A 23,188-nucleotide genomic window follows, 5' to 3' on the forward strand; every position below is an offset into this window, starting at 1 on the left:
ACATCATAATGTCTTATTGATTGTTTTCCTTGTGTGGTATTATTGCTCAAATGTGTTTGATTCTCTACTTCAGCAAAACAGCAAAAGGAACCAACTTTCAAAAGCTACATTTGTTTTCTCTGATCTTAAAATAACCAGATATTTTATGAGTTGAGTGGTGTGAAAAAAGAAAACGCCATGAAGTCCACCTGAGCTTCCAGTCCATCTGGAAGCTCAGGTGAGCTGACCCTGGTGCTCATTTACAGTCATTTTTTCATACTTTAATCAAGATTCATTTGGAGTCAGGTCATCTTTACATAAAACAAAACCTTTACCTAAAATCTAGGAATTCCTCTAGTAGTTTGCTAGTGATGCTCAAAGTCATTTGAAGTTGCAGCTGCTGAGTTTCTCTCTCTCTCTCTCTCTCTCTCTCTCTCTCTCTCTCTCTCTCTCTCTCTCTCTCTCTCTCTCTCTCTCTGTGTGTGAGTATTCTCACAATGAGCAAAACAGAAATCAGACAGCAGAGCAGGACTAAGTAGCTCTCTGTCTCTCTTCTTCTCTCACTCTTTCTCTGCCTCTCTGTCTCTCTCTCTCTCTCTCTCTCTCTCTCTCTCTCTGTCTCTCCCTCACCCGTTGGACTGTAGCATCGACTCACCTCTTCATCGTCTCCGTCAATTCCCTGTTCTCCGGAGGATTTTATTGATCACTGCTGAATTTACCTCATTATTCTTCCATCAGGACTTTTTTGTTTAACCTTGAGCTGCAAGATTTTGTGGTCAACACTTTACAAACAGGTAGGAGAAAACTGGACACTGTAGTCACTGTGAAAAAAACGTCACATGCTTTTAGACGTATTTGGGGATTTTGACGGTTTTCACCTTGAACTTGTCGGACATTCTTGTTGAGTTGGCTGTTTCATTCCTGTTGTACTGTCCAGCCTGGTGGACCTTAATTTCAAGTAACTATTTTAGAAATTTGTTTCTAAATTAATTTAAACACTTGCAAAAAAAATACAATCGTCTTAAATCAAAACAAACTTCTATCATTTTAGGTCTTCTACAAGTACCAAAGTTATTTCTATTTACTAAATGCTACAATAATGAGCAAAAGAATATGTAAAAAAATTTTAATATAAATTGAAGTAAATTAATTTAATAATAATATAATAATAATAATTTAATAAAATGTATACATTTTAGTGCTGCAACATCATCTCTCTCTGAAATTATTGTAATGTAATTTCTGCATCATTTGGTCATAGTAGCTCATTATGCTGTTGAATCATCTAATGATGATCCGTTTTTAGTTAAATAGCAAGAATTTACTTGATTATTATTTAGTATTTCAAAATTATTAAATACATTTTTTATGAATTACAGGGATGAGAAACGGGCCCACAGCATCACACATCCTCCACCATACTTTGAAACAAGCTCAGTGTTTGTTTTTCAAGTCCAGCTGAAATATATGTGGCCCAGAAATTTCAACCCAAGTCCCATCTGACCAAAACGCCTCATTCCAGATAAACACAATTTATTTTTAGCTAACTCCACACGCTCACGTTCCTGATGGCTGAACAGGGAAACTGTTTCTTGGCATTCCTCACAACTTTTTAAACTTGTAATTAACATCTAATAATGGATACTCATTACTTACAAACAGCTGATGAATCGGCTCATTAGTACTTCAATAAAACTTAAGAAACATTTAACGCATTTTATCCCATTGTTTTAATTTTGAATATTTTCTAAACCTATTTTGCATTCATTTTGAGACAAAATAACTTATTTCTGGCGAATAAAACGGTAAAAAGCGTCCTAGTCTGGCTGATCTGACTGAGTTGGTATACAACGTTCCCAGCTGGCACCCAGGTGGTGCAGGACTTTAATCAGCTGTCTTGTTTGCTTGTGATGATGCATAACAACAGGAGGTCGGGACGCTGAATCTACATAACTTTAAAGAGCTGCTTCATTTTTTTTTTAAACACATCAACTTTTGAGACACCAATATCTCAAGCTGATAGATGAATGTCTTCAGGCTGTTTTGAAATAAACAAAGTGAAGGTTTAGGAAATTCATGTTTAAAAGTCCTTTGTCCTTTGCACTGCTCTCTGATACTCTGTGCCTTTAGCAAATCAGCCCACATTCGTATGTCTCCCAGTGGGAGGTCTAAATGACCACTTTTCCTCTCCAGATGACGTCTTACTGTACAATTCTTCACCCATATCTGCAGACTGATTGTGTCTGTGAGCGACTGGCTTCTACTCACTGCCTGAAAATGTCAGAAACGAGGAGAGGATTTTAAACAATGCCAGCATTTGTATTCATAGCAGTCTGCAACGTATTTCAGGTCTTTTAGTCTGGAGGCTCAAAAGGCTTCATAAATGGTTTCCATTTTATTCTTTCTTTCATGGCAGGTTGCCTGGAGTTAGGCAGGACACGAAGAGAATTTAAAAAGGAGAATAGATATGGCAGAGGTCTGCTCTCTGGCATATGACTGAAAACAGATCTAAAATGAACATTAAAGGTATTATTGATTTAACCCTGCATCATTTCGATGAGATTGTTTTGTAAGAATGGCCTGAAATGTGTGGTGGGTAACTGAAAGACTTGGCGCTCATAGATATTTTCATCTTCATCTTTGTTGTCTATCATCTTTCCTGCTCCAAATTTTCACCACTTTTTGCTCAGATGAGTTCACAGAGCTCAACACTTGCAGACACATCTAAAACTCTGAATGAATGAGATTGCGTAATCTTTTTTTGAATGCATGTGTAAGATTTTAGTAGAATTGCTGTTTTTCTGGGGGGGGGTTCATGTATAAAAACAAGTATTTTATTTATTGTATGCATTTATATGACTAATATTAAAGTATTTGGAATTTATTATAAAAAAAAGTTACATTTAGACTTCCACCGATGCATTCCCCCCCTTTAATTTTCCACATATTTCTAACATTCTTCTCATCCCTTAAACACCTTCTTTCCTTCCTTCCCTCCAGGAAGACTCCAGGACCCAGTTTTTATTATTATTATTATTATTATTATTATTATTATTATTATTATAACAAGCATCTTCTGGAAACCATGAGTGCGTGCAGCAGGAAGGCTCTGACTTTACTCAGCAGCGTCTTTGCAATCAGCGGCCTGGGGCTGCTGGGAGTGGCGGTGAGCACAGATTACTGGCTCTACCTGGAGGAGGGAGTCATCATGCCTCTGAACCAGACGGCTGACATCAAGACGTCGCTGCACTCAGGTCTCTGGAGGGTCTGCTTTCTGGCTGGTTGGTAACATTAACATGCTTTAAGGGGTGATGCAGAGATTTGTGATGAATTTTGACAGCGAGCCGTCTGCTAATCAGGGTTGGTGAAAAACGGATTTCACACTCACACTCTGAAAGATGTCCGTCTTGTAACTGGGGAGATAACTGATCGTGTCACACTGACGCGTCGTCACGCCGCCGCAGCTTTGACAGTCGTTCAATTGACATTCACAGCGGCTATGAGTAAGTGTGGAACGGGAGCGTCTGAGTCCGGTTTCAGTCACACGCTGTAAGAGGAGGCGAGTTCAGTGATGCACCGTGTTACACATAAACAACGAGCTTCAAGAAAGCGATGCCACCCCGCTGTGCCACAGACGGGATGATTCCAGCTGGACTCTGTGTTACGTCGACTGAGATGCATCACATCCTCTCTCCACGGCATGCCGTGTAATCCACACTTCTGCAAAAATAAAAATACACTGAAGACAGACTGAGAATCAATTTCTTATCGACAGCTAAAGGAGAGCTTTACAGTAACTAATAGCAAATGGAGGATGTATCATCAGTTGTAAAAAAAAATAAACAAAAAGTAAAATTAGCAATCATTGTAATAGGAATGTCTACCATTTGACAAAAAATATCATGCCTAAAAGAAATTAGTAAGGATTAAACTCCATGATACTCGCATAGAGAATCAAAATGCCTTATAGAGAGACATTTTATGCTCAAAAAAGACAATAAAAAGATACAATTATTTTTCACAACAGGTAGAAGAATGCTTGGAAGAGTCAAATGGAGGATTTTAACCTAAAGATACAGCAGCAAGTGTCAAACATGGCAGTGGCAGCATCATGATGTACAAAGTGAAAACATTCAGCTAACTATTATTCAGGTTGAATGCAGGTGATTTGAAACTGTATGGATCTGAGAAAATCTACCATAAATTCATATTTTTGAGCAATATTATTGATTGTGAAAATCACTGAAGTATTTAATTGTGAGATCGTTCCACGCTGGAGAAGCAGTGGTTCAACCATTAGAAAACCTAACTTGTAAACAACAGCACCACAGCATAATTCCCTCAGTAAAAAATAAAAAAATAAGAATCAACTCGTTTCCCTGCAGCATTTTAACATTTTCCTTTTTATTAAATATAAAACTGTGTCACTTGCTTTTAAGATTTCTAGAGAAGCAGTGCAAGTGAGAGCTCATCTTCTGTTTTCTACTTTGCTTTTCTCAGGTGAGGAATCCGGCCGCTGCTTCACCATCGAGTACATGATGCCAACGAGTCTCCAGCTGACGTCAGAGTCCACAGGAAATGTACTCAGTGAGTGAAAAAGAAATGCATCCTTCTGGTGTTGTTCAAGGCACTTGTGCAACCAGCTGGAGCATTGTTCTGTGATGGGAGCTTGTTGTTTTCTAATGCATGTCCATTCAGAAATACCTGATCTGAAAGCATTTTGACAAATGAGTCATCAGAAACCTCGAGTTCCTGCCTGTTTCTCTCCAGAGCACTTATCACACACAGTCAACGTCACGAGTCCTTCAGTGCAGCTGAGGACAAAATGTCAGAAAAAAGTGTTTACAAGTTCAATCCAACAAAGGAGTAACTTATCTTCACTTCAACATGAATGAAAACAATGCCCTACAACTTCTTGTCTCTGCTTCGTCTTCTCAGAGATGATCCGCACAGCGACTCCATTCCCTCTGGTCAGCCTCTTCTTCATGTTCATCGGTTTTGTCCTCAACAACATCGGACACGTGCGTCCTCACCGCACCATCCTGGCGTTTGTCTCAGGAATCTTCTTCATCCTTTCTGGTGCACAGATCTTGATTATTTGTCTTAGGTTTCTGAAGTGTTTTTTTTTTTTTTTTCTTATTTCCTGACCATGTTCACGAAACGATTCTCTATGCTTCAGGACTGGCTCTAGTGGTGGGTCTGGTGTTGTACATCTCCAGCATAAATGATGAGATGCTGAACAGAACAAAGAGCAGTGAGGCCTACTTCTCCTACAAGTATGGCTGGTCTTTCGCCTTTGCTGCCCTCTCCTTCCTGCTCACTGAGGTACAAAAGTGACTGCAAAATCTTTGCTTTGCACCATTTTAGATGTGGTCAATGGGGAGAGCGACCTCTGCTGGTCACAATGAGGAACTGTAGTGCTACAGTGTTTCCCGGCCCTGGTTCATGTTTTAAATACCTCCACGCTTCAAATTGACTGAATTTATATAGTATTTACGCTACATTATTTCCACAAGCTATTTCAAATTATTTCTTCTCTCCCACTGCAGAGTGCAGGAGTCATGTCCGTCTACCTGTTCATGAAGCGCTACACAGCAGAGGAGATCTACCAGGCTCGCCGCCCCACTTTCTACCGGCCTCGGCTCAGCAACTGCTCCGACCACTCCGGTCAGTTCCTCCACCCAGAGTCCTGGTCGCGTGGACGAAGCCCCTCTGACATTTCGAGCGAAGCGTCCCTGCAGATGAGCGCCAGCTACCCAGCTCTCCTCAAATGTCCCGACTACGACCAGGTGTTATCTTCACCTTGTTGAGTCAACAGAGGTCGATAAAAGGTCACTGAGCAATCTCTTAAAGAGTCAAGTAGCAAAGTGAAACAAAGAAGTTTCATTATATTGAAAAGAGACCCACCAAATAAGTGAGTGCTGTTGGTCACAAGACTTGAGTTGAGTTAATTCCTATTAGGAAGAAAAGATTTCTTTGTAAATAGTCACAGTATGTTTGCAGCTTAAATGCTGAAAAGTTTTAATTTTGTTAGGATCTTATATGACAGACCAGGGTTTTCAATCCAAAGAGCCATTTTTACCCTCAGTCATGCTAAATAAAATTCATTTATAGCCACAAATGTTACTGAATACAGTAAATTAATTTAAAAAGCCACAATTTTATTTCTATTTTTAAGTTTTACAAATAGGAAAAACATAACTTTCCAACTTTAATGAGGTGTTGACATTTGTGGAAAATGAATTGGGGAAAAAAAAGCACAGTTTCCAACTTAATGACAAGAAAAATAAATCTAAATATATCATTAGTACAACTTTTAGTTTCAGTTGTGGAAATTAATGCTATTATTCCATAAAAGAACCTGCTAAAACCTGCATTTGTTGTTATATGTACATCTAAAAACATTAGTTGGTTGAAACATTAATTAAAAACTCGATCTAGTGACCGATGTTGAGGACAATTAGATGAGAAGAAAACCAGATGACTCTTCTCTCTTGGCTACTCAAACACCATTGAGAAGCTAAAGTGTCTGATGACCATATTTTTTCCTTCCTCTTCAAAGAATGACCCTCTTTGGTCCACAATGCAAAACTCAATAAAACATAATAAAGCTTGAGATTGTAAGGTGACAAAATATGAAAAGGTTTGAGAGTTAATTCCTTTACAAAGGATCATGTACTTTGATTGTATTTTAGAATGCTATTGTTCAAGGAGTTAGCTTCGGTTAGCTATGTCTAAAAACATGTATCATGACACCATAGCATCCAGTTAGTGCAGAATATTAGCATTTATTTTACTTTTTTTCCGTTAGGGAAAATGATCTTTGTCCTGGAGACATGCATATGTGTTTTTTTTTTGTCCTGAAATTTGTGTTAAATTTGATCGTTCTAGTTTCTGTCACATCTGTTGATTTTATTCGATTCTGCAATCAAATTACATTCTGTATCAGAAAAATGTGTGGTATATTAACAGAAATTACTAGGGTTTTTGTGTGTGGTGTTATTGGCAAGGTCAAGTATTCCCCATTTCAAACAGGAAACAACGATATTATGTTGGCAAACATTTCAGCCCTGTATAGATTAAGCATTTTAATAAAAGATGTTGGAAATCAGAACAAGAATAGATGTTAATTACTGAGTATCGCCCATGGTTTAACTATTTTTGTGATAAAAATGTGTAGCACACTAAATCGCCTAGGTAATAAATGATTTTAGCACAGCAGCATACAGTAGTCTGTATTCTTGAGAATTAACAGGTGTAATTTACACTTCAGCCACTAGGGCAAAAAAGAGGGAAAAAAGTCCTTTTTTTACAAATTAGTTTTTATAACAGACCTAAACTTCAACTCTAAAATGGTTTGATTAGTGAATCATTCGGGATCTCTGACTATGGAAACTGTGATCCTCTACAATTCACCTTTTCATTGCTCAGCACTAAGAGGTGGATTTATAGGAATAGCAGAAATTGTGAAAAATATAACTTTTTGCATAATCATGCCATAGTTTTTTGCAAGAGACAGAAATTATCATGTTAAAAGGTTAAATTGTGATTTTGGTTGAATCTGATTGTTTTCTGTGTTCCTGTTTTTTTGTTCTCAGTCCTTTCCAGTCAATTGTTAAAGGAATATATATATATATATATATATATATATATATATATATATATATATATATATATATATATATATATATATATATATATATATATATATAGGCAGTGAGCCTTTAACAAAAATAACAGAAAATTATGGATGGATACTAATAGATGTGCTAATCTATCAAATTTAATTCAGTTTATTTCTATGGATGGATAATCTGTGGATTTGTGCATCATTTCAGTGAACTGGACACAGGATAGTTACAGACATGTCGTTTCTCCAGATATCCAGGTCTGAAAAATGTGTGCAAATTCACCCCGTTTCCAGACAATGAACAAAACTACTAAAAAGCAAGAACAAGATATGTTGTATTGTAAAAATATTTCTGTATAGCGAAGTAAACCTTGTGCAACACTATAAGTTGATCATTCTTTGCTAATTTAACTGAACAGTTTTCCAATTGTAATTTTAAAGAAAGCGCCTGTAGGGGGCATCAGTGTTCCATGTCCTGCCCCAATAAGTGTTTTTGCAGAAACACAACTGGTTTTTCCGAACATATCCTGTTTTGCTTCCTGTTTGCTCACCTTGGTTGCCTTTAGTCAGACAGCCACGTTGCAAAACAGTCTTTCTCTACACTTGAAAAGTAATTAATACCTTTCTGCAATGTGACTTAAAACTCACTTATGCAAAGAAGTAGGTCAAGACGAGCGTCAATAATGAATATCCCAAGCTTTATGTATACTTTATGTAGATACACGTAATGTACAACGTGACCAAACAGCTCTTACAGAGAATATAAAAATTAATGCGACCACATGCCCACATAGGGCTGCAGAAGATAAAATTATGCCCTTATTTCACAAGGCCTACATTTTTATTTTACAATCACATACAAAACTATTGGTGTTTTTTGACATCTTTATCAACTATATAATCATGATCCATAACATGAAACATCATATTCACTATAATCTTTTCCATTTTTATAAATATAACAATCTTTTTCTCATTAGTCATGGCTTTTAAACAGCTTTGTCACAGTCGACCTAGATTCTCTTCATTACTTCCATCAGTCTTTTTTTTTTAATCAAATGATTGTTTAAGGCTTTTGCCAAGAAGATCCCAAACTTTAGCAAGATGCAAAAATGTTAGTGTGCATACTACAACAAAGACATTAAAACCTATACAATATATATACACATACATAACTTAGGCATACGTTATTTAAGATTTACAGGAAGTAATAATAAAATCATTTCACGAATAAAAATAAATACAAAAAATGATAGCTGGTTTTTAAGTAGAAAATCTTAAAGAGGAACACAAAAGCAAGCAGGGATCAAACGCAAACAGGATCACAACAATACACTAACCTTCACCAACATATGCAGTAGAGAAATAAAAATAAATTGGAAAGAGCTTAATTGGACTGGTACCAACTGGGCTGCTGCAGAGAGAAAAACAAACCCTTCTTTTGGACCGAAATGTCTTTCTGAAAATGAAAGTGCTTTTGAAATCGTAATCATTAAGATACCCCAGGAATCAGATCTCTTGATATATTTTAGCACCAGCTAATGCCAGGTATTGTTGACTATAATTTGTCTTCAAAGCATGAGGCAAGTTTTAGGTGCTGCAATCGAGAGAAGTACCAAAGTAGAACAGGTGTTTCTAAAGGGGCAGCTCTGTGATACCTTTCTAGGATCTCATTATAAAGCTTGTAGACTACAGGGACAGTATAACAGAAGGTTGTGGCAGTTTTGAAACCAATCATTTAAAGCTACTTATGCACTATTTCAGATCTTGGAATGATGTAGTATGTCATTTTTTAAACCTGGGGATCAACTTGAGGAAATATGCAAGATTTTGTGGAACATCAAGTCCTATTGTACCTCCGAGGTATCTGTGCTTATTTTGACGGACTCTTGTTTTATGTTGTGTGAAAACCAGGAACAGTAGAAACATCACTTCTCCCAGAAGTCACCATCTCGGTTATAATTACTTGAACGGATCAGACAGACATTAATCTCCTAAGTTTCACTTTCATTCAGAAACCTTCAGGATCTTCAGAAGGTTTCATTCTCATACTCCTGCTATGTAATGTAACATCAGTATGTGCAATGTCATTATTGGGGCCATTGAATCGCAGCTGCGTTGGATCTTCAAAGGTGCCGTTTACATGACACGTGAGATCTGAAGAGCTTGCATTTTCAAAACAAAAAGCTGGTGTCCAAAAGTCTGATTGGGGAATAAGAATTACGCCCTCAGGTCTAAAAGGGTTACATTTTGAAGTCTCGTATAAAAGCACCGTTACTAAATCAAAATATAACAAAGTATGCACATTTCAAGTCTCTGCTCCCAAAGAAAAGAACATAGTCTATACTTTGACACCGTTTTTGAGGTTTCTCTGAGCAGGGCACCAGGAGAGACGAGCTCAGCACCAGAATGAGAAGACGCTGCGGTCCAGCTGCGGTTTGACTGAACCGACTCAGCCTCCATCTCTTAAAAACGTTCATCTGTTTCCTCCTCCTGTTTATTCTTTTAACCTCGGTGTTGATGGCCATCCACCTGAACTCTGGTTTGTAGCTTCAACAACTTTTTTTTTTAAAGCACAGTGGAGGAAATACTTTCACACTGTATGCAAACAAACTTAACATGCACACTGCTGCACACACATACAAAAACACAAACATAGTTCTTTATAATAAGCCACATACATGCATGTGCACCTGAAACATGGCAGTTGTGCTTTAGGGGGCAACTAAAACATGTTTTGATATGAGTAAAGGGCAATAAATGAGATGAAGAGGACACAAACCGGCTGGTTCAGTAGAGATTTATATGTTCCCCTCACTTATAGAGTGTCCAGGTTTGTCTTCGGGTCTTCAGTTTCCCAAGTGAACCAGCTTAGCGGCATGCCATTTATGTCTTCGTGAACCAAGAGAGAGGAAGATGGAGCACTTTGGAGCTTGACTTGATTGTCTCCCTTCACTTCTTGTTGGCGATGCGCCTCTTCCTGGTGGCCAGCATGTCATAGAAGGGATCCCTGCTAATGCTTGCCCTGGAGAAGCCAATGAAAGGACAGCAATCAAACAAACAGCGCCACACGAGAGAAGGGTCTCAAATGTCTTTGATATGGAAATGGGACACATTTATGCAGACCCCTGCCTTAACCAGATCATAAAAAGGGGTGGGGGGGGGGGGAAATAAAGTTTGCGCAGTGACCTAGTTAGGTTTCCATGGTTTCAGAAGATGAGCTCCCTCCCCATCCAGAGTCATTTCTTTTTTCTTCTTACTCCAATTTGGAAGAACCTCTTAAGAGTTCCCTCTTCCAGAACTCTGCCAGGAACACAGCAAAACATACAATCCCACACATTCCCTCTTGCTCCCCCGCAGGTTTTTTTTGGCCTCATTGGAGGGCAAACAATTGTGCTCAAGATTACAGAGTTTTTTCTTTTCTTTCTTCCGTAAAGAGCGATGACGGAGAGGCAGCGTCAAACAAGAGTGAGTCAGGAAGCCAGTTGGGCTCTGCTGAGGAGCCCAGTTTCACGGCTGCTAAATCCTGTTGGCACCGGCAGCAAGAAGAGGCTAAACCCCCCACTGAGCTTATCGCTGATAGCTTTTGTAACTCCACAGCACCAACAAGCATGCTGCAAACCATGACCATGCCCTGGATTCATAACGTTTATCGTCATTTCTAATGAAACAATTACTCTACTGTGGAGGGAACAAACACATGCAAGGCAACCCTGACCAATTGTCACCACCACCCATCGGTGTCCTTGGAAACCCAAAGCATCTAAAGAAATGTCAAAGCTGAAGAAATTGACAAATTGTTTCAACATAATCTGGGTCTAAATGCTTGTGACTCAGGACAAGCAGGGTGTGCTTCCCTTGCCATCACATCTTCTTAGAAGACTGGGGGGAAAAAAATAATAATGATGATTTCCATAAAAAGCCTTTCATCTCCCCAGGACCAGAGTCTTGTGGACCCCTCTGGTGAAGATGTGGCTCGTTACCCTCAGCGGCTGAGGATGCATCAAACCCGGTTCGGAGCTGCTTTTCTGGCTCCCCTCTATGTGCCATGCAAAGTCACTTATCCCTTCATCATTTCCAGAGTGAATAGGCTGTAATGGTATGTACACGGTGGATGAGGAATTGCAGAATATTACAGCACAAAAGGTGCTCTGTTCAGCTGAGTAAACTGCTTTTGACTTCACCATATTCAGTTGAAGCAATTACACAGCAGTTAGTATTTAGGTCAATGACTGTCTGTCTAAACTGTGAAAGGAATTCAGTGCAAAAAGCATTAATATTCCTTGAATCTTCCTTTCTTGATCCAACCTAGCGCTACATGAAATGGTTACATACAATGCAAACCATCCTCAGAGAAATTCAACATTCATAAAACAAGATAAGGGTTTTGCAGCACCAACTCAGAAAAAGGTCAAACCTGACAATTAAACTGAAACGTCTATCACGTATGAAACCATAAAGAAGTTGACACATATCTCATCTCTCTTTAAAGTATGACATTTCTGACAGAAAACGTTGTTTACTCAGTCGAGCAAACCCAACAACCACAGTGGCCGATGAAATCAGCATTTATTGGTTTAAAAACCAAATATGATTTCAAGGTAGACTATACCAATAGTATCAGAAAGAAACTTACTTGATGGATTTAATCCACTCCTCCTTCTCCTCAGGCGTAGGCGCTGATATCCTGTAGACCACATGGTTGCCCTCGACAACACGTCCGTCTGCCTCAGTCTTGCAGGCTTTGATCACCTGGCCTTTGTGATTGGGGTTGTATAACTCAAAGCAGTTCTGGTGGAACAGAAAAGGGCAAATGATTAGCTTTTCGCCTAGTAATATTGTCCTTTAACTGTGAGACAGACATGCAAACACAGATCGTGGTCTTTACTGAGGAAAGACTCACAGGTTTTCTGGGCTCCTCCACTTCCCTGATGCTGAGGTTCTCCAGTGGGATGATCCCACGAGGCTCTTTGTCCTGTAGGAGGGCAAAAACGAGACAAGATTAAGCAAGCAAGTGAATAGAAAGTAAAATTCATGAAGAATCAATACTCAAAGTTCACAAACGGAAAAGGGGGGGGTGGGGGGAAAGAAAGGGCACACATAATTTTGTAAAAAAAATCACGTTAAAAATCATGAGGGTTAGAGGAAATTGAGTTTGACATGGTCCACTAGCTTTGAAATCAACCTCATGTTCTGTCCTCCACGTGTCCTCACGGCTCAGATGTTGAAGCGGATAATGCGCATTTCCAGCAGTCAGACAGAGGACAGGATATAATGATGGTAAGCTGAAGGATAATACCGAGGTACGGAGAGGACGTTGCTGATGCTGCAGTCAGCACATACAGCCGCTTATAAAAAATGTCATTGGTACAGTAGGGTTATATCAAGCAATTAATGAGTGAGCAAAATTATATTAGCAATAATTAGTAACATTTAAACCTGGAATGTAGGCAGAATTTCCTCCACATAATGTTGAGATCAGGGAAAAAAAATCCTTATTTTGCATAAAAAGTAAAAAGCCAACATCCTACAAATTATAAATGAGTCCCTGCAGTAACATACCTTACTCAGACAGGTGATCTGCCTACATTTAGGTTCTGGAGAAGTCTGGTAATGCATGTAAGAGCATGCATTGTTAAGAAAGACATTTTATGAGGTGCATCAACATTTAATTTCCCTTTGGGGAAAATGCGGTTGTACTGTGACAGTATAAAAAAGTTCAATACTTTGGCAACAAACTGTAAGTGGAAAATCGTCACTCAGTTACTTGTTCTGCTTCTTCTAACGAGAGATGATTAAACTCCCTTTAATAAATAACGTTCTTGGAGGAAGACTCACTGTTGTGTATTCGAAGTAGTAGAGGCAGTTGTCCGTCAGGATGAACCACCTTCTCTTCCAGGTTTTCACTCGCCCTCCTGACAGGAAGAGACAGAGGAAACGGGAAGTGACACAATGGTACTAGTGACAGACTGGCTGTCTCCCCGTCAGGACAAAAGAGCAGAATATGTGGCGCTCTAATGATCTACACTCCCACAGCTTCTTCTATTCCTTCTTATAATTACATTGATACTAAAAATGAGTTTGTTCCTTTAATGCAATATTCTCCTTTCAGTGTTATAAACATGTAATATGCCACATACACATCTAGAAGTCATTTCCTCTTATGTATGAAGAATAAGAACTAAATTAAAGATTTGTGCTCAGGGAAATTGCTAATAACTCCAGACTAAAAACAGACATAATTATCAATAAGGTTGCAAAATCATTTACTATCTATAAATAAGAAACAAAGCTATTTTTGTAAGAGGTTTACGATTGCATTTATCATCGTGTCAGTGAGGTGACATATTTAACTCCCACTATGGAATAGAAACTGAACTGTTATCCAATGATAAGAAGAAAGTTCACTTTGACTTTCAGAAGCTTTTATGCTGGCTTGTTTATTTTACGATTACAATCTACAACCGTGATCTCTCCGAGCTTCAAGCTTAGTCAAACAATGACTCACACACCTGTTAAATTGTTACTGACTTTGCGTATTTGTTACTTGTTTTTCCCTCTTGAGGGATCGCAAGAGGTTTGATGCGGACCCAACCTGGCGTTAAGAAAAATCCCCCCGAGGTTCAAACCTCAACACAAACACATCGTCAGAAGCAACCAAAACCCCAGATCAAGTTTGCCACTTCATGTGTTAAAAGACACAAAAGAGTAAAAATAAATGTAGGTTTGCAAGCAAATTCAGCCTCTGGCAGCAGCTGCAGAAATTTAAAGTAGGAGCAAAACGGAGGCTCTAATACCAGGATTCTGGTGTCTTCTCAGTTCATGCATAATTGCACCTTTTACATGAAACACAAATCACGGTTTTGGGCCTCCTTTAACTGTGTTTGCATTGCCTAAACTTTCTAGATTTCACTACAGCCTCCCGGTAGTCTCCGCAGGGCTACACATAATTATAAAACCTCTCCACTCCCCTTACATATCAATAGACTCTGGCTGTTGAATTAGCATGGACACATTTCCACTCTGTACAGAGATATACTGTGCAGAGTATAAAAAAAAAAAAAAGGCATTTATTCCTCTGCATCCTCCAGGATTTATTTTTAGACAGTTAAATTAGAAGTATCATTGTCAAAGCTGGCACGGGAAATGGCTTCATGGGGGAGCCGTACCATAATGTAATCATGTTAGGCCTATAAGCCACACTGGGACACTACGAATTCGTGCTCACCACCTAGATGAGACCACTGAGACGTTACACAGAGTTAGAGGAATGTGCAGGTCGAAGCCAGGTGTGTGAATGGGGTCATAAACCAAACCACCTGCAATGAATCTGCTCCTTAGCCCGCATGAGAAAACTGCAAGCCGGCCATTAAACATTCTTTACATTTGGTTATAAAACTCGGTGTTAAATAACAGATATATAATTAGTAATGTAATATAAGAATGCAGTAACCCCTGGAGTCACCGTTAGGTGATGAAGTAAACTCTAAATTAGAAACACATGAAGCTATAAAGCAGGAAATGGCAAAAAGGGTATGTGGAATAAGGGTTCATTTACACAGAAAATCCCAATTATCTTCCTTAAATGCATTAGGATGCCTTCAAAAGCAACAGAATTGTTAAATGATGTGACACCATTAACAATATACCACTAGTAAGGTAGCGAATAGGTTTCAAATAACTAATTATTTAGTAGGATGATGGACAAGTGGGAGGAGTGTTATGAATGATATTCAGATGTTACTTAAAATCATGATTTTATTCTGACTACATGCAATAGGTGCCTCAACATACTTCCTCCAGTCCACTTAAGCAAGCTGTTGGGCCTTTGCTGTTTTGCACACTTATGTTTTCACACCATTTATGGGTCAGTTAAACCAAAAATAGATGCTCAGGTCTGTAGCCTTCACTGTTACTGCAGAGGGTGATGATGCACAGGTTCAGTCTTTATCACAAAAGATGAAAACACATTTTTATGTTGATTTAGAAGGAGAAATACCAACTTTCTGTCGTGGTTTTTCTTCAAAGCAAGAAACCTCCCCCCTCTTGATCTACAGCACCTGTTGTCATTTTTATGTGTTAAGCAGCACCTTTTAAATGATACTTTATTGTCTCTTTAGGCACCGACAGACATCAGGTTTATAAAAATCTTTATGGTACACGGGTGTACACAAAGGAAACTGGCAGACCCCTTGTGATCAGCTACAGATGTTACCTAATTACCACTTACTTGCGCATAAATAAATCAGTGTGGGGTCCCTGAGTGAACTCAACTCTCGGTATCTGTTTCTGCTGTTGTTGTTATAATTTTCTGGGAATTATTCATTTGAAAATGAGTTCACCTTCTGTGGCGTTCCTGACCCAATTGTAAAGCCAGCAGCACAGTCGTTTCTTTTCCTGACCTGCAATAAATCCAGCTTTCATCAGAAGAATTTTTTTTGTTTGTTTTCTGGACAGTCTACGTTTACCACGCAGCTCTTTGTTTTAGGGAAGACTGTAGTTGACAAAAATACTCTAATATCCTAAATACAGGATGTTTTTTTTCCTCCAAATTAAGGTTAACTGTGTCTTCACTGAGAGTCTGCGTTTACTCACCGAAACTATTTAAGAAGCATTTTGTTTCAGAATTAGAAAAATGCTCATGTTTAAGTTGCCCCACAAATACTTGCATGCTTTTGGACCTTTGTAATGCCTTTCGATTTGAAGAAAACTGAAAGGCATTGCAAAGGCATTGGGGAAAGCATATCTGAAACCCTACCCATTAAATTTATGATGTTCAAAGCAAAACACCACATTTATGAAACCTTTTCTTTTAGTTTTACAAACACAAGATCAAGCGGGTGAGGGAATACAAATAAAGACAATAACAATATATATTTTTCTACTGAATGAATTCAACAATTATCACTCTTAAATGTATAATCCAGTTCCTAAGCTAGCATCTATTTTTAAAAATTGCGATAAATTGAGCATATAATTCCCTTAAGCATTGTGGAACATTATGGATCCCAATAAACAAAACAAAATATGTGCATGTTCTCTATTAGCAACATACACAAAAAAGCACAAAAATGCACAAAAAAGTATGCAGTACTGTTTGAGAGGAGTACAAGCATAAAATATTGTATGTAAAGTGTACTTTATCATCTTGTAAAAATGCTTGAATAATTGGACCCAACATACTGCATTGGAGCCAGGAGTGTTAGTTTTATCCATTTTATCTATTACTGAATTTTGAAACTTCCTTTGCTTCCATAAAATAAGTATTTTATTGCACAGTGCTCATAATAACATGAAACCTTTATAAGCTTTCCATTTCTGTTTCAATCTTAGTATTATTCTGATTGTTTACCCTTCAGAGGACATTTACTAAAAAAAAAAAAAAAAAGAAGCTTTTGCTGCCATTTGATCTGTGTACCGTAACACTTCACTTCCACCCTGCGTGACAACACTTTGCAGTTTAAGCTATTGTGAGGAAAAAAAAATCCCCAGCTGTAAGGCAAATAAAAATGCAAGAGTAAACAAATTGATTCATCCAGGAGGTCTTACACTCTGCCCGCAGCTGGGAGGGAGACTCACACTAACCTAATTTAAGCAGCCATCCTTCTCTGTCTGGGTTGAAGAACGTGTGCGTCAGGTCGTTCCCATCGTCCTCTGGGATCTTAAAGGGTTCGCTCTTAATGCTGTCATAGAGATTCTAGAAAAGAAAAGGGAAAACGTATTTTACATCAGATTTAGCTTATTAAAGCACAACTCTGACAAACTAGGTTATTAATGAAAATGAACTTAAAAAAAAAACATCTTTAACTTTTAATCCGTTATCTTCAATAAAACAATTGAATAAAGCAAGTGGATTAAGTTGAATCTAAAATTAATTGTTGACACGAGTCGATTCTCTCTGTTGCTTTTCATAAAGTCTATATATAAAAGCAAACAATTAAAGAAAGACAGGTAAAAAAAAAAAAAAACACTTCATGCATTCACTAGCGCAGTGATTTGCAGTACAGGGTTAAGTCTGTCCAGACATTCAAATTAAATAAGTCACCATTCTTACCCTGAGTAGCTCCTCGGGGAGATCTCCTCCCTCATTGATCCCTCTGTTCATGGAAATGAAGCGCTCCACCGGGGGCTTGTCTCGGACGTTGGGATTGTGAAGGCTGGTGTTCAGCATAATAATGGCAAATGAGAGGACGTAGCAAGTGTCTGTGGAGGAAATTGGACATTTTCACACATTTGTCCTGCTTTTTGAAGGGGTTACTCTTGACATAATGCATACTAATTCCCAGCATTAAATGTTACTTAAGTACATGTTCATGACGGCAGAATGCTTTTGCAAAGTAGTCAAGGCTGGACGACTTTTCATTGCTTCAAAACGTCAATAGCAAAAACTACTAAGCTAATTAATTACAATAATTGTCTGTTTAAATGATATTGTTTTGTGTATATCCTACACATACTGTGTCTATATTACTGTGCAAATTGTATGTTTTTCTTTATATTGCTAAATTACAGCAGCATAGTTAAGATGAAAATGAAGAGGCAGATGTACCTCATTTGCACAGTCCACTCTGTCACACAAGAACCAGAGTGGCATGACTTGTGAGTAAAAACTACAACTAACCTCTTCTCAAGAGGGAGATTAGTGAAATAAAAACCGATGTATAATCAGGAAAAAGGGCCTATTTTTGTTGACACAACTTTCCCTCCAGTCTTTTTTGCACACACACACACACGCACACACCCCCACACACACACACACACACACACACACACACACACACACACACACACACACACACACACACACACACACACACACACACACACACACACACACACACACACACACACATCCACGATCATAACTCCTGCTCACCATCCTGGACCTCATATTTCCACACACTACCAGCCAACATCCTCTACACTTTGATTTATAACACTGCACACCCCGTTCTCAGGAAAGGGCCAATAACTTAGTCTGCTTCAATAGTGATGACCTGAGCTGCCACCTGAACACAGGAGGCTCCACACGGGACGCAACGAGACAAGACACTACTAATGACCGCCACTGAGCAGGGATCAATACCGCTATAACTGCTGGAGACACGGACGCTGATTACACAGAGGTCGGGGGGGAAAGCTGCTGCTTAAAGACCAACATGTTAACTTTAGCTGAAATTTTGAGAAGTGTAAATTTATGCCTGAGGAAGAGAAATTTATATAGAGACTGAAATACTAATCTTATTTTCTGAGAGTGAACGTTTATCTTTGTGAAGAGATTAAAGATTTGCTTCGGCCAAAGTAAAATTTATACTTCACATCCAGGCCTGGCAGTCTACTGGGAACAGTCAAACAGTCAAAATAATTGATTTGAGTTTGCATAGGTCTTTCTGGCTCAAGTTATCCATCCAGACTGAGTCATGACAACGCTGCTGCTGCGTGTGTGTGTGTGCGTGCGTGCGTGCGTGCCTGCGTGCGTGTGTGTGTGTGTGTACCTGTGGACTGGAAGACACCAGGATTGCACTGGCAGTACCTGGAGGCAAACGCCTCCATCATGCGATCGATCTTCTGGGCTTCACCAGGAAGTCTGAAGCTCCACAGAAACTGCCTGCAACAGCAGAAAACAGAAACATGATGATCTCATCACATATTGTTGATGCAAAATTTATATTGGATTTTTAGATGAAATCTGGTGTCAGCCAGCACAGGATTTGGTCTAATAGGAGAAGAAGAGGAGGACGACCAAGAAGAATAAGAAGTTAAGGTAATAATGCTGTTGTGATTGTTTAAAAAGCTACTTGGGATTTTTGGCAGGAATGTTAAGAAATTCAACACCATTGCTATGGTAAAATACGATGATGATGGGAACATTTATGTAGCTAAACGTTGTGCTTTCCAGCAAGAAAACTGATTAGAGCTTGCCAAAGACTTGAGCCTCCAGGCATACATTTAATTAAAAAGTTTGTGGCAAGACTTAAAAATTCTCCCTCCAAGTTTTAGCCATTTTGGGAATAAAACAAATCTTTAATGTGTACTAACTTGGTAGAGACACACAGATTTCTAATGTCTTAAATTTAAGGCTGTCAGTGTCAACACAATGTTGCCAAATGAGCAGATTAACATTTCTCATAGGTTTAAAATAATGTATATTTTTTCCTGTTAACCAAATTTGACAGCAATATGGGACTTTTTTTTCCTGAAATCTCAAGAAAATTTCAAGAAAATTATTATTTAGAGTTTCAGGCTCATATGTTCACACCCAAACCTGCACATTGTAAAAGCTACATCTTTTTATTTTAATCTTTTTTAAATGATCTGTCCTTATACTTTAAGCTATTGCTTCACTATTATTAGCAGAATGATGTTCCTAATGCCAGATGCCACAACATTAGTACATTTATACATGTGGCTGTGTAACATCGTCCCACCAGCGTCATCCCCAAAAAGCAATATTTACACATAATCCACAAGTTGCAGTAATAAAAAAATGACACCTTTTTATCCAGGAGTAAATACTAAGGTTGTGATTATAGTTATAAGGTTTGACAGTATTAAACTGCTGTACTGATAACTTCTACTGGTATATGCAGACACATCATAGAAAGACCAAATTAAAGTGTGACCCAGTGTTTGTTAGTATTGTATATCTCACCTTAAGGCTTGAACAAGGTTGAGGTCTGCAAATTCATGAAGCTCCACAAATGCCTGAAGGACCTTGATATTAAAGTCATCCCTGTAAAAAAAAAGAAAAAAAAGAAAGAAAGTTATATTTACTTTAAACTGCTGGGGAAAATTGAGATAAACACGTCATAGTGGTGCATTTTGGGACTCTTGGAGGAAAGTCGAATGCGGCAGCCAGGATGCAGCACCTATTTTAGCTCCAAAACTGTTGAGCTGTCTAAGCGAGACACTATTGCATCTGCTTTTTGACAGCTCTACCCCTGCCCCAACATCTTTCAGATAAAAACCACATGTCCGCCCAGATTTTTTCTCTCTCTCTCTCTCCCTCTTTTTTTTTTTTTTTAGTTGCACTGCCTCCTGTCATGGCTCTGCTTCATAAATTCAGGCTACTGACTTCCAGGAGATTTCTGGTTGGGTCTCAGAGAGAACAGAGAGAAAAGGAAGGTAAAAAGAAAGCAGAGGGAAAACTGGAGAGGTTACCGTTCCCCTAAGTAGTCCCCAATGACGGTTTTGTTGAGCCCTTCGCCTTTGTAGAGGAACTGTGCGATGTCCTCTGGGGTGTTCTGGAGAAGATCGTTTTCCAAAAGAAACTGGATTCCCTGTGAAGATATTACTCTTCAGTTCAGTAGTTAAGAGAAATGTGATAAATCATTTTAGCATAACATAAATCACTTCATACAAAAGCAAAGGTTATATTGATTCTGAAGTCTCATTCGAAGCTTAGAAACCTGCCTGACCTTTTTAGGATCCATGTTGAATTTCTTCCTTCCCATGGCAATCTGTTTGTTTCTTTGTGAGGTTTTGCTGCAATTATAATAATTTTAAAAAACTATTAGAAATGAGATACATTTAGAAAGTAGCTAGTGATCAGAATTAGATGATTTTCAGCTTGATTGGCCCTGACTGACTTGTGAAAATTGTTTTACTACTGTATCTTTTCATATTGCAGTTCTTTTGAAAACCTTTGAATCACCTAAAATCTGTACACCACATAGAAAAACTGTATCTATAAAGAAAAAAAACAAACATCAAAAATCATCCACAAAATTCTGATTAGTGCAGTTATCTCTTGTCAGGTTGTCACGCTGCTGCTGCTTGCTTTGTTGGTCAATTCTGTTTTCTAGGTTTTACTGCTCAGTCAAATATTGAATCTACAGACACCAAAATAGATAATAAACACCACAAAGTGCAGTTCTGTGACAGCTGCAGCACTACATCTCAATAAATCAGCTCAACCGTTTCTACAACAGTTTCAGAAGAAAAACATTTCCCATTTCAATGCCTTTGAAAACACACAGAATGTAAACTCCATGGAAATCTGCACCTTTATGTTTCAGTGGATGCTCTCACTGCTCCCATGTGCCCAAAATAACCTGAGCCAAGTTTCACCAGCTGCACCTGAGACGCACACAGCCTGACACATGGCCTCACTCCATCTCAGCCAATGACAGGGAAGCATCCACATAAGGACTGTTTGACTAATGTTTAGATAAAGGCGATTTTTTACTTCACTAATCAAACAGTAGAGGATTAAGCTGTTCACATAAAACGTAAAATGACAGGTGTGATGCTGGGAGTAAAATTAACTACCGGTATCCCTCAAAAAAAAAGAAAAGAAAAAGGAACTAGAACAGATGCTGAAGCAAACTCTTTTGAACAAAAAAATAAAAAAAGATGGTAAGCAGATCAAATGAAACCTGCTCCAAGTTTCACCTAATTTTAAGCTGAAAATCCTCTTGTGTCACAGGATTTGCTGGACAAAATAAAAATCGTAAACCTTTCTTTATGGATTCAGGCAAACACTGTTGGCCCTCATAATTCTCTCACATTTTAATGAGGAAAGTATCGCCCAGAAAATAATATATATAATCCGATTCATCATAATTAACATAATCCCTGCTATCAGACTCAAAGGAATTCAGTTTGCTATACAGTTCAGTTGTACAGTATGTGCCAAAATAAACCCAAACTCACCTCTCCCCAACACAGGTGAGCTGTTCAATCTCATTCATTACTTCAGCGATTTCAAATTTCAGCCGCTGCAATGAAAAAAAGAAGAAAGGATTCAGTTGACAATATGTATTTGACCCATGCTAAAACAATATTCTAAGAGTCAACTGAGAGACTTCATGTGATATGATAGACGTGTGTCTGCATGCAAATAGAAGAGGAGAAGCTGCATGCAGGGTTTAATGCAACACATTATCCTCTAGCGTCACATCAGTAGAGTTCAAAAATGTTCATCCAATCCAAACCGTCAGCTCTCAATCGCAGCTAAATGAAAGAAATTGTGTCACTTACTTCGATATCATCAAGAAGCTCTTTTTTTCTGCGTCGTATGTTCGAAAGCTCATCTCTCTCTTCCAAAGACAAGTCCTCGGGCACTGGAAAAAAAAAAAAAAAAAAAAGTGGGGAAAAATGAAACGGCATTTGAGTGAGAGAGAGAGAAAGAGAGAGAGGGGCTGGGTTATGACGATGGATTAAATTAATTCATTTTCTGAACAGCCAGTCAGAGTTGTGGGGATTAAGCTCGGCAGCGCATACCTGGTCAGGGAATCCATCTAAAAGACGTTACATATGACCTACATTAACATGCCAACGAGTGCAGGTACCATTCAATTTTGAAAACAAAGATTAAATGCTGCAAACAGACTGGAAAGCAGGCGGCTGTGGGGCACCATGCTGTTTCTGCAAATTTTATCTAACCCAGCAGGTGGTTGCTCTGTTCAGGGCAACACATCCTGGCTTTTGAGCTAACACGCTAGTAGTACAATCATAAACCATAAATCATAAACCACACCTTGCACAAGTATTGATACACTATTGAACTTCTCATAGCTTTCCAAAGAATAATTTCTTGTGGCTTTCTTCCAGCCATATCTAAGACTTCATGATAAA

At 38.5% G+C, this 23,188-nt stretch overlaps 2 protein-coding genes across 6 annotated transcripts in view; one reads left to right on the plus strand and one right to left on the minus strand.

Annotated features, from left to right (window-relative positions):
- Positions 1-223: 223 nt before the first annotated feature.
- cacng5b (calcium channel, voltage-dependent, gamma subunit 5b) lies at positions 224-7,200 on the plus strand. 5 transcript variants are annotated; one of them, XM_081609980.1, is made up of 6 exons: positions 227-2,505; positions 2,980-3,260; positions 4,480-4,566; positions 4,918-5,058; positions 5,159-5,304; positions 5,529-7,200. In XM_081609980.1, exons 2-6 carry the CDS (start codon positions 3,065-3,067, stop codon positions 5,787-5,789), a joined length of 831 nt encoding a protein of 276 aa, XP_081466106.1. In that variant the 5' UTR covers positions 227-2,505; positions 2,980-3,064; the 3' UTR covers positions 5,790-7,200. The 5 variants fall into 5 exon arrangements, with proteins under 5 accessions (XP_081466107.1, XP_008414986.3, XP_081466106.1 ...); XM_017306034.2 differs by having other exon boundaries at positions 227-773; positions 2,396-3,260; XM_017306035.2 differs by having other exon boundaries at positions 227-773.
- A 1,086-nt stretch (positions 7,201-8,286) lies between these two features.
- Positions 8,287-23,188, minus strand: part of cyth3b (cytohesin 3b) — a 33,670-nt gene continuing 18,768 nt past the window's right edge. Inside the window, exons 2-13 of the mRNA XM_008416762.3 lie at positions 22,592-22,674; positions 22,265-22,329; positions 21,028-21,094; positions 20,771-20,889; positions 20,262-20,342; positions 19,105-19,217; positions 17,664-17,812; positions 17,195-17,306; positions 13,448-13,524; positions 12,513-12,584; positions 12,246-12,400; positions 8,287-10,634 (exon numbers count right to left, since the gene is read on the minus strand). Of these exons, the coding sequence (XP_008414984.1) occupies positions 10,562-10,634; positions 12,246-12,400; positions 12,513-12,584; positions 13,448-13,524; positions 17,195-17,306; positions 17,664-17,812; positions 19,105-19,217; positions 20,262-20,342; positions 20,771-20,889; positions 21,028-21,094; positions 22,265-22,329; positions 22,592-22,674 (1,166 nt within the window). The 3' untranslated portion in view covers positions 8,287-10,561. The remainder of the gene's footprint in view (positions 10,635-12,245; positions 12,401-12,512; positions 12,585-13,447; positions 13,525-17,194; positions 17,307-17,663; positions 17,813-19,104; positions 19,218-20,261; positions 20,343-20,770; positions 20,890-21,027; positions 21,095-22,264; positions 22,330-22,591; positions 22,675-23,188) is intronic.

This window comes from Poecilia reticulata, chromosome 8, assembly GCF_904066995.2.
Source record: "Poecilia reticulata chromosome 8, P_reticulata-male-v2, whole genome shotgun sequence".
In the NCBI taxonomy this organism is placed as follows: Eukaryota; Metazoa; Chordata; class Actinopteri; order Cyprinodontiformes; family Poeciliidae; genus Poecilia; species Poecilia reticulata.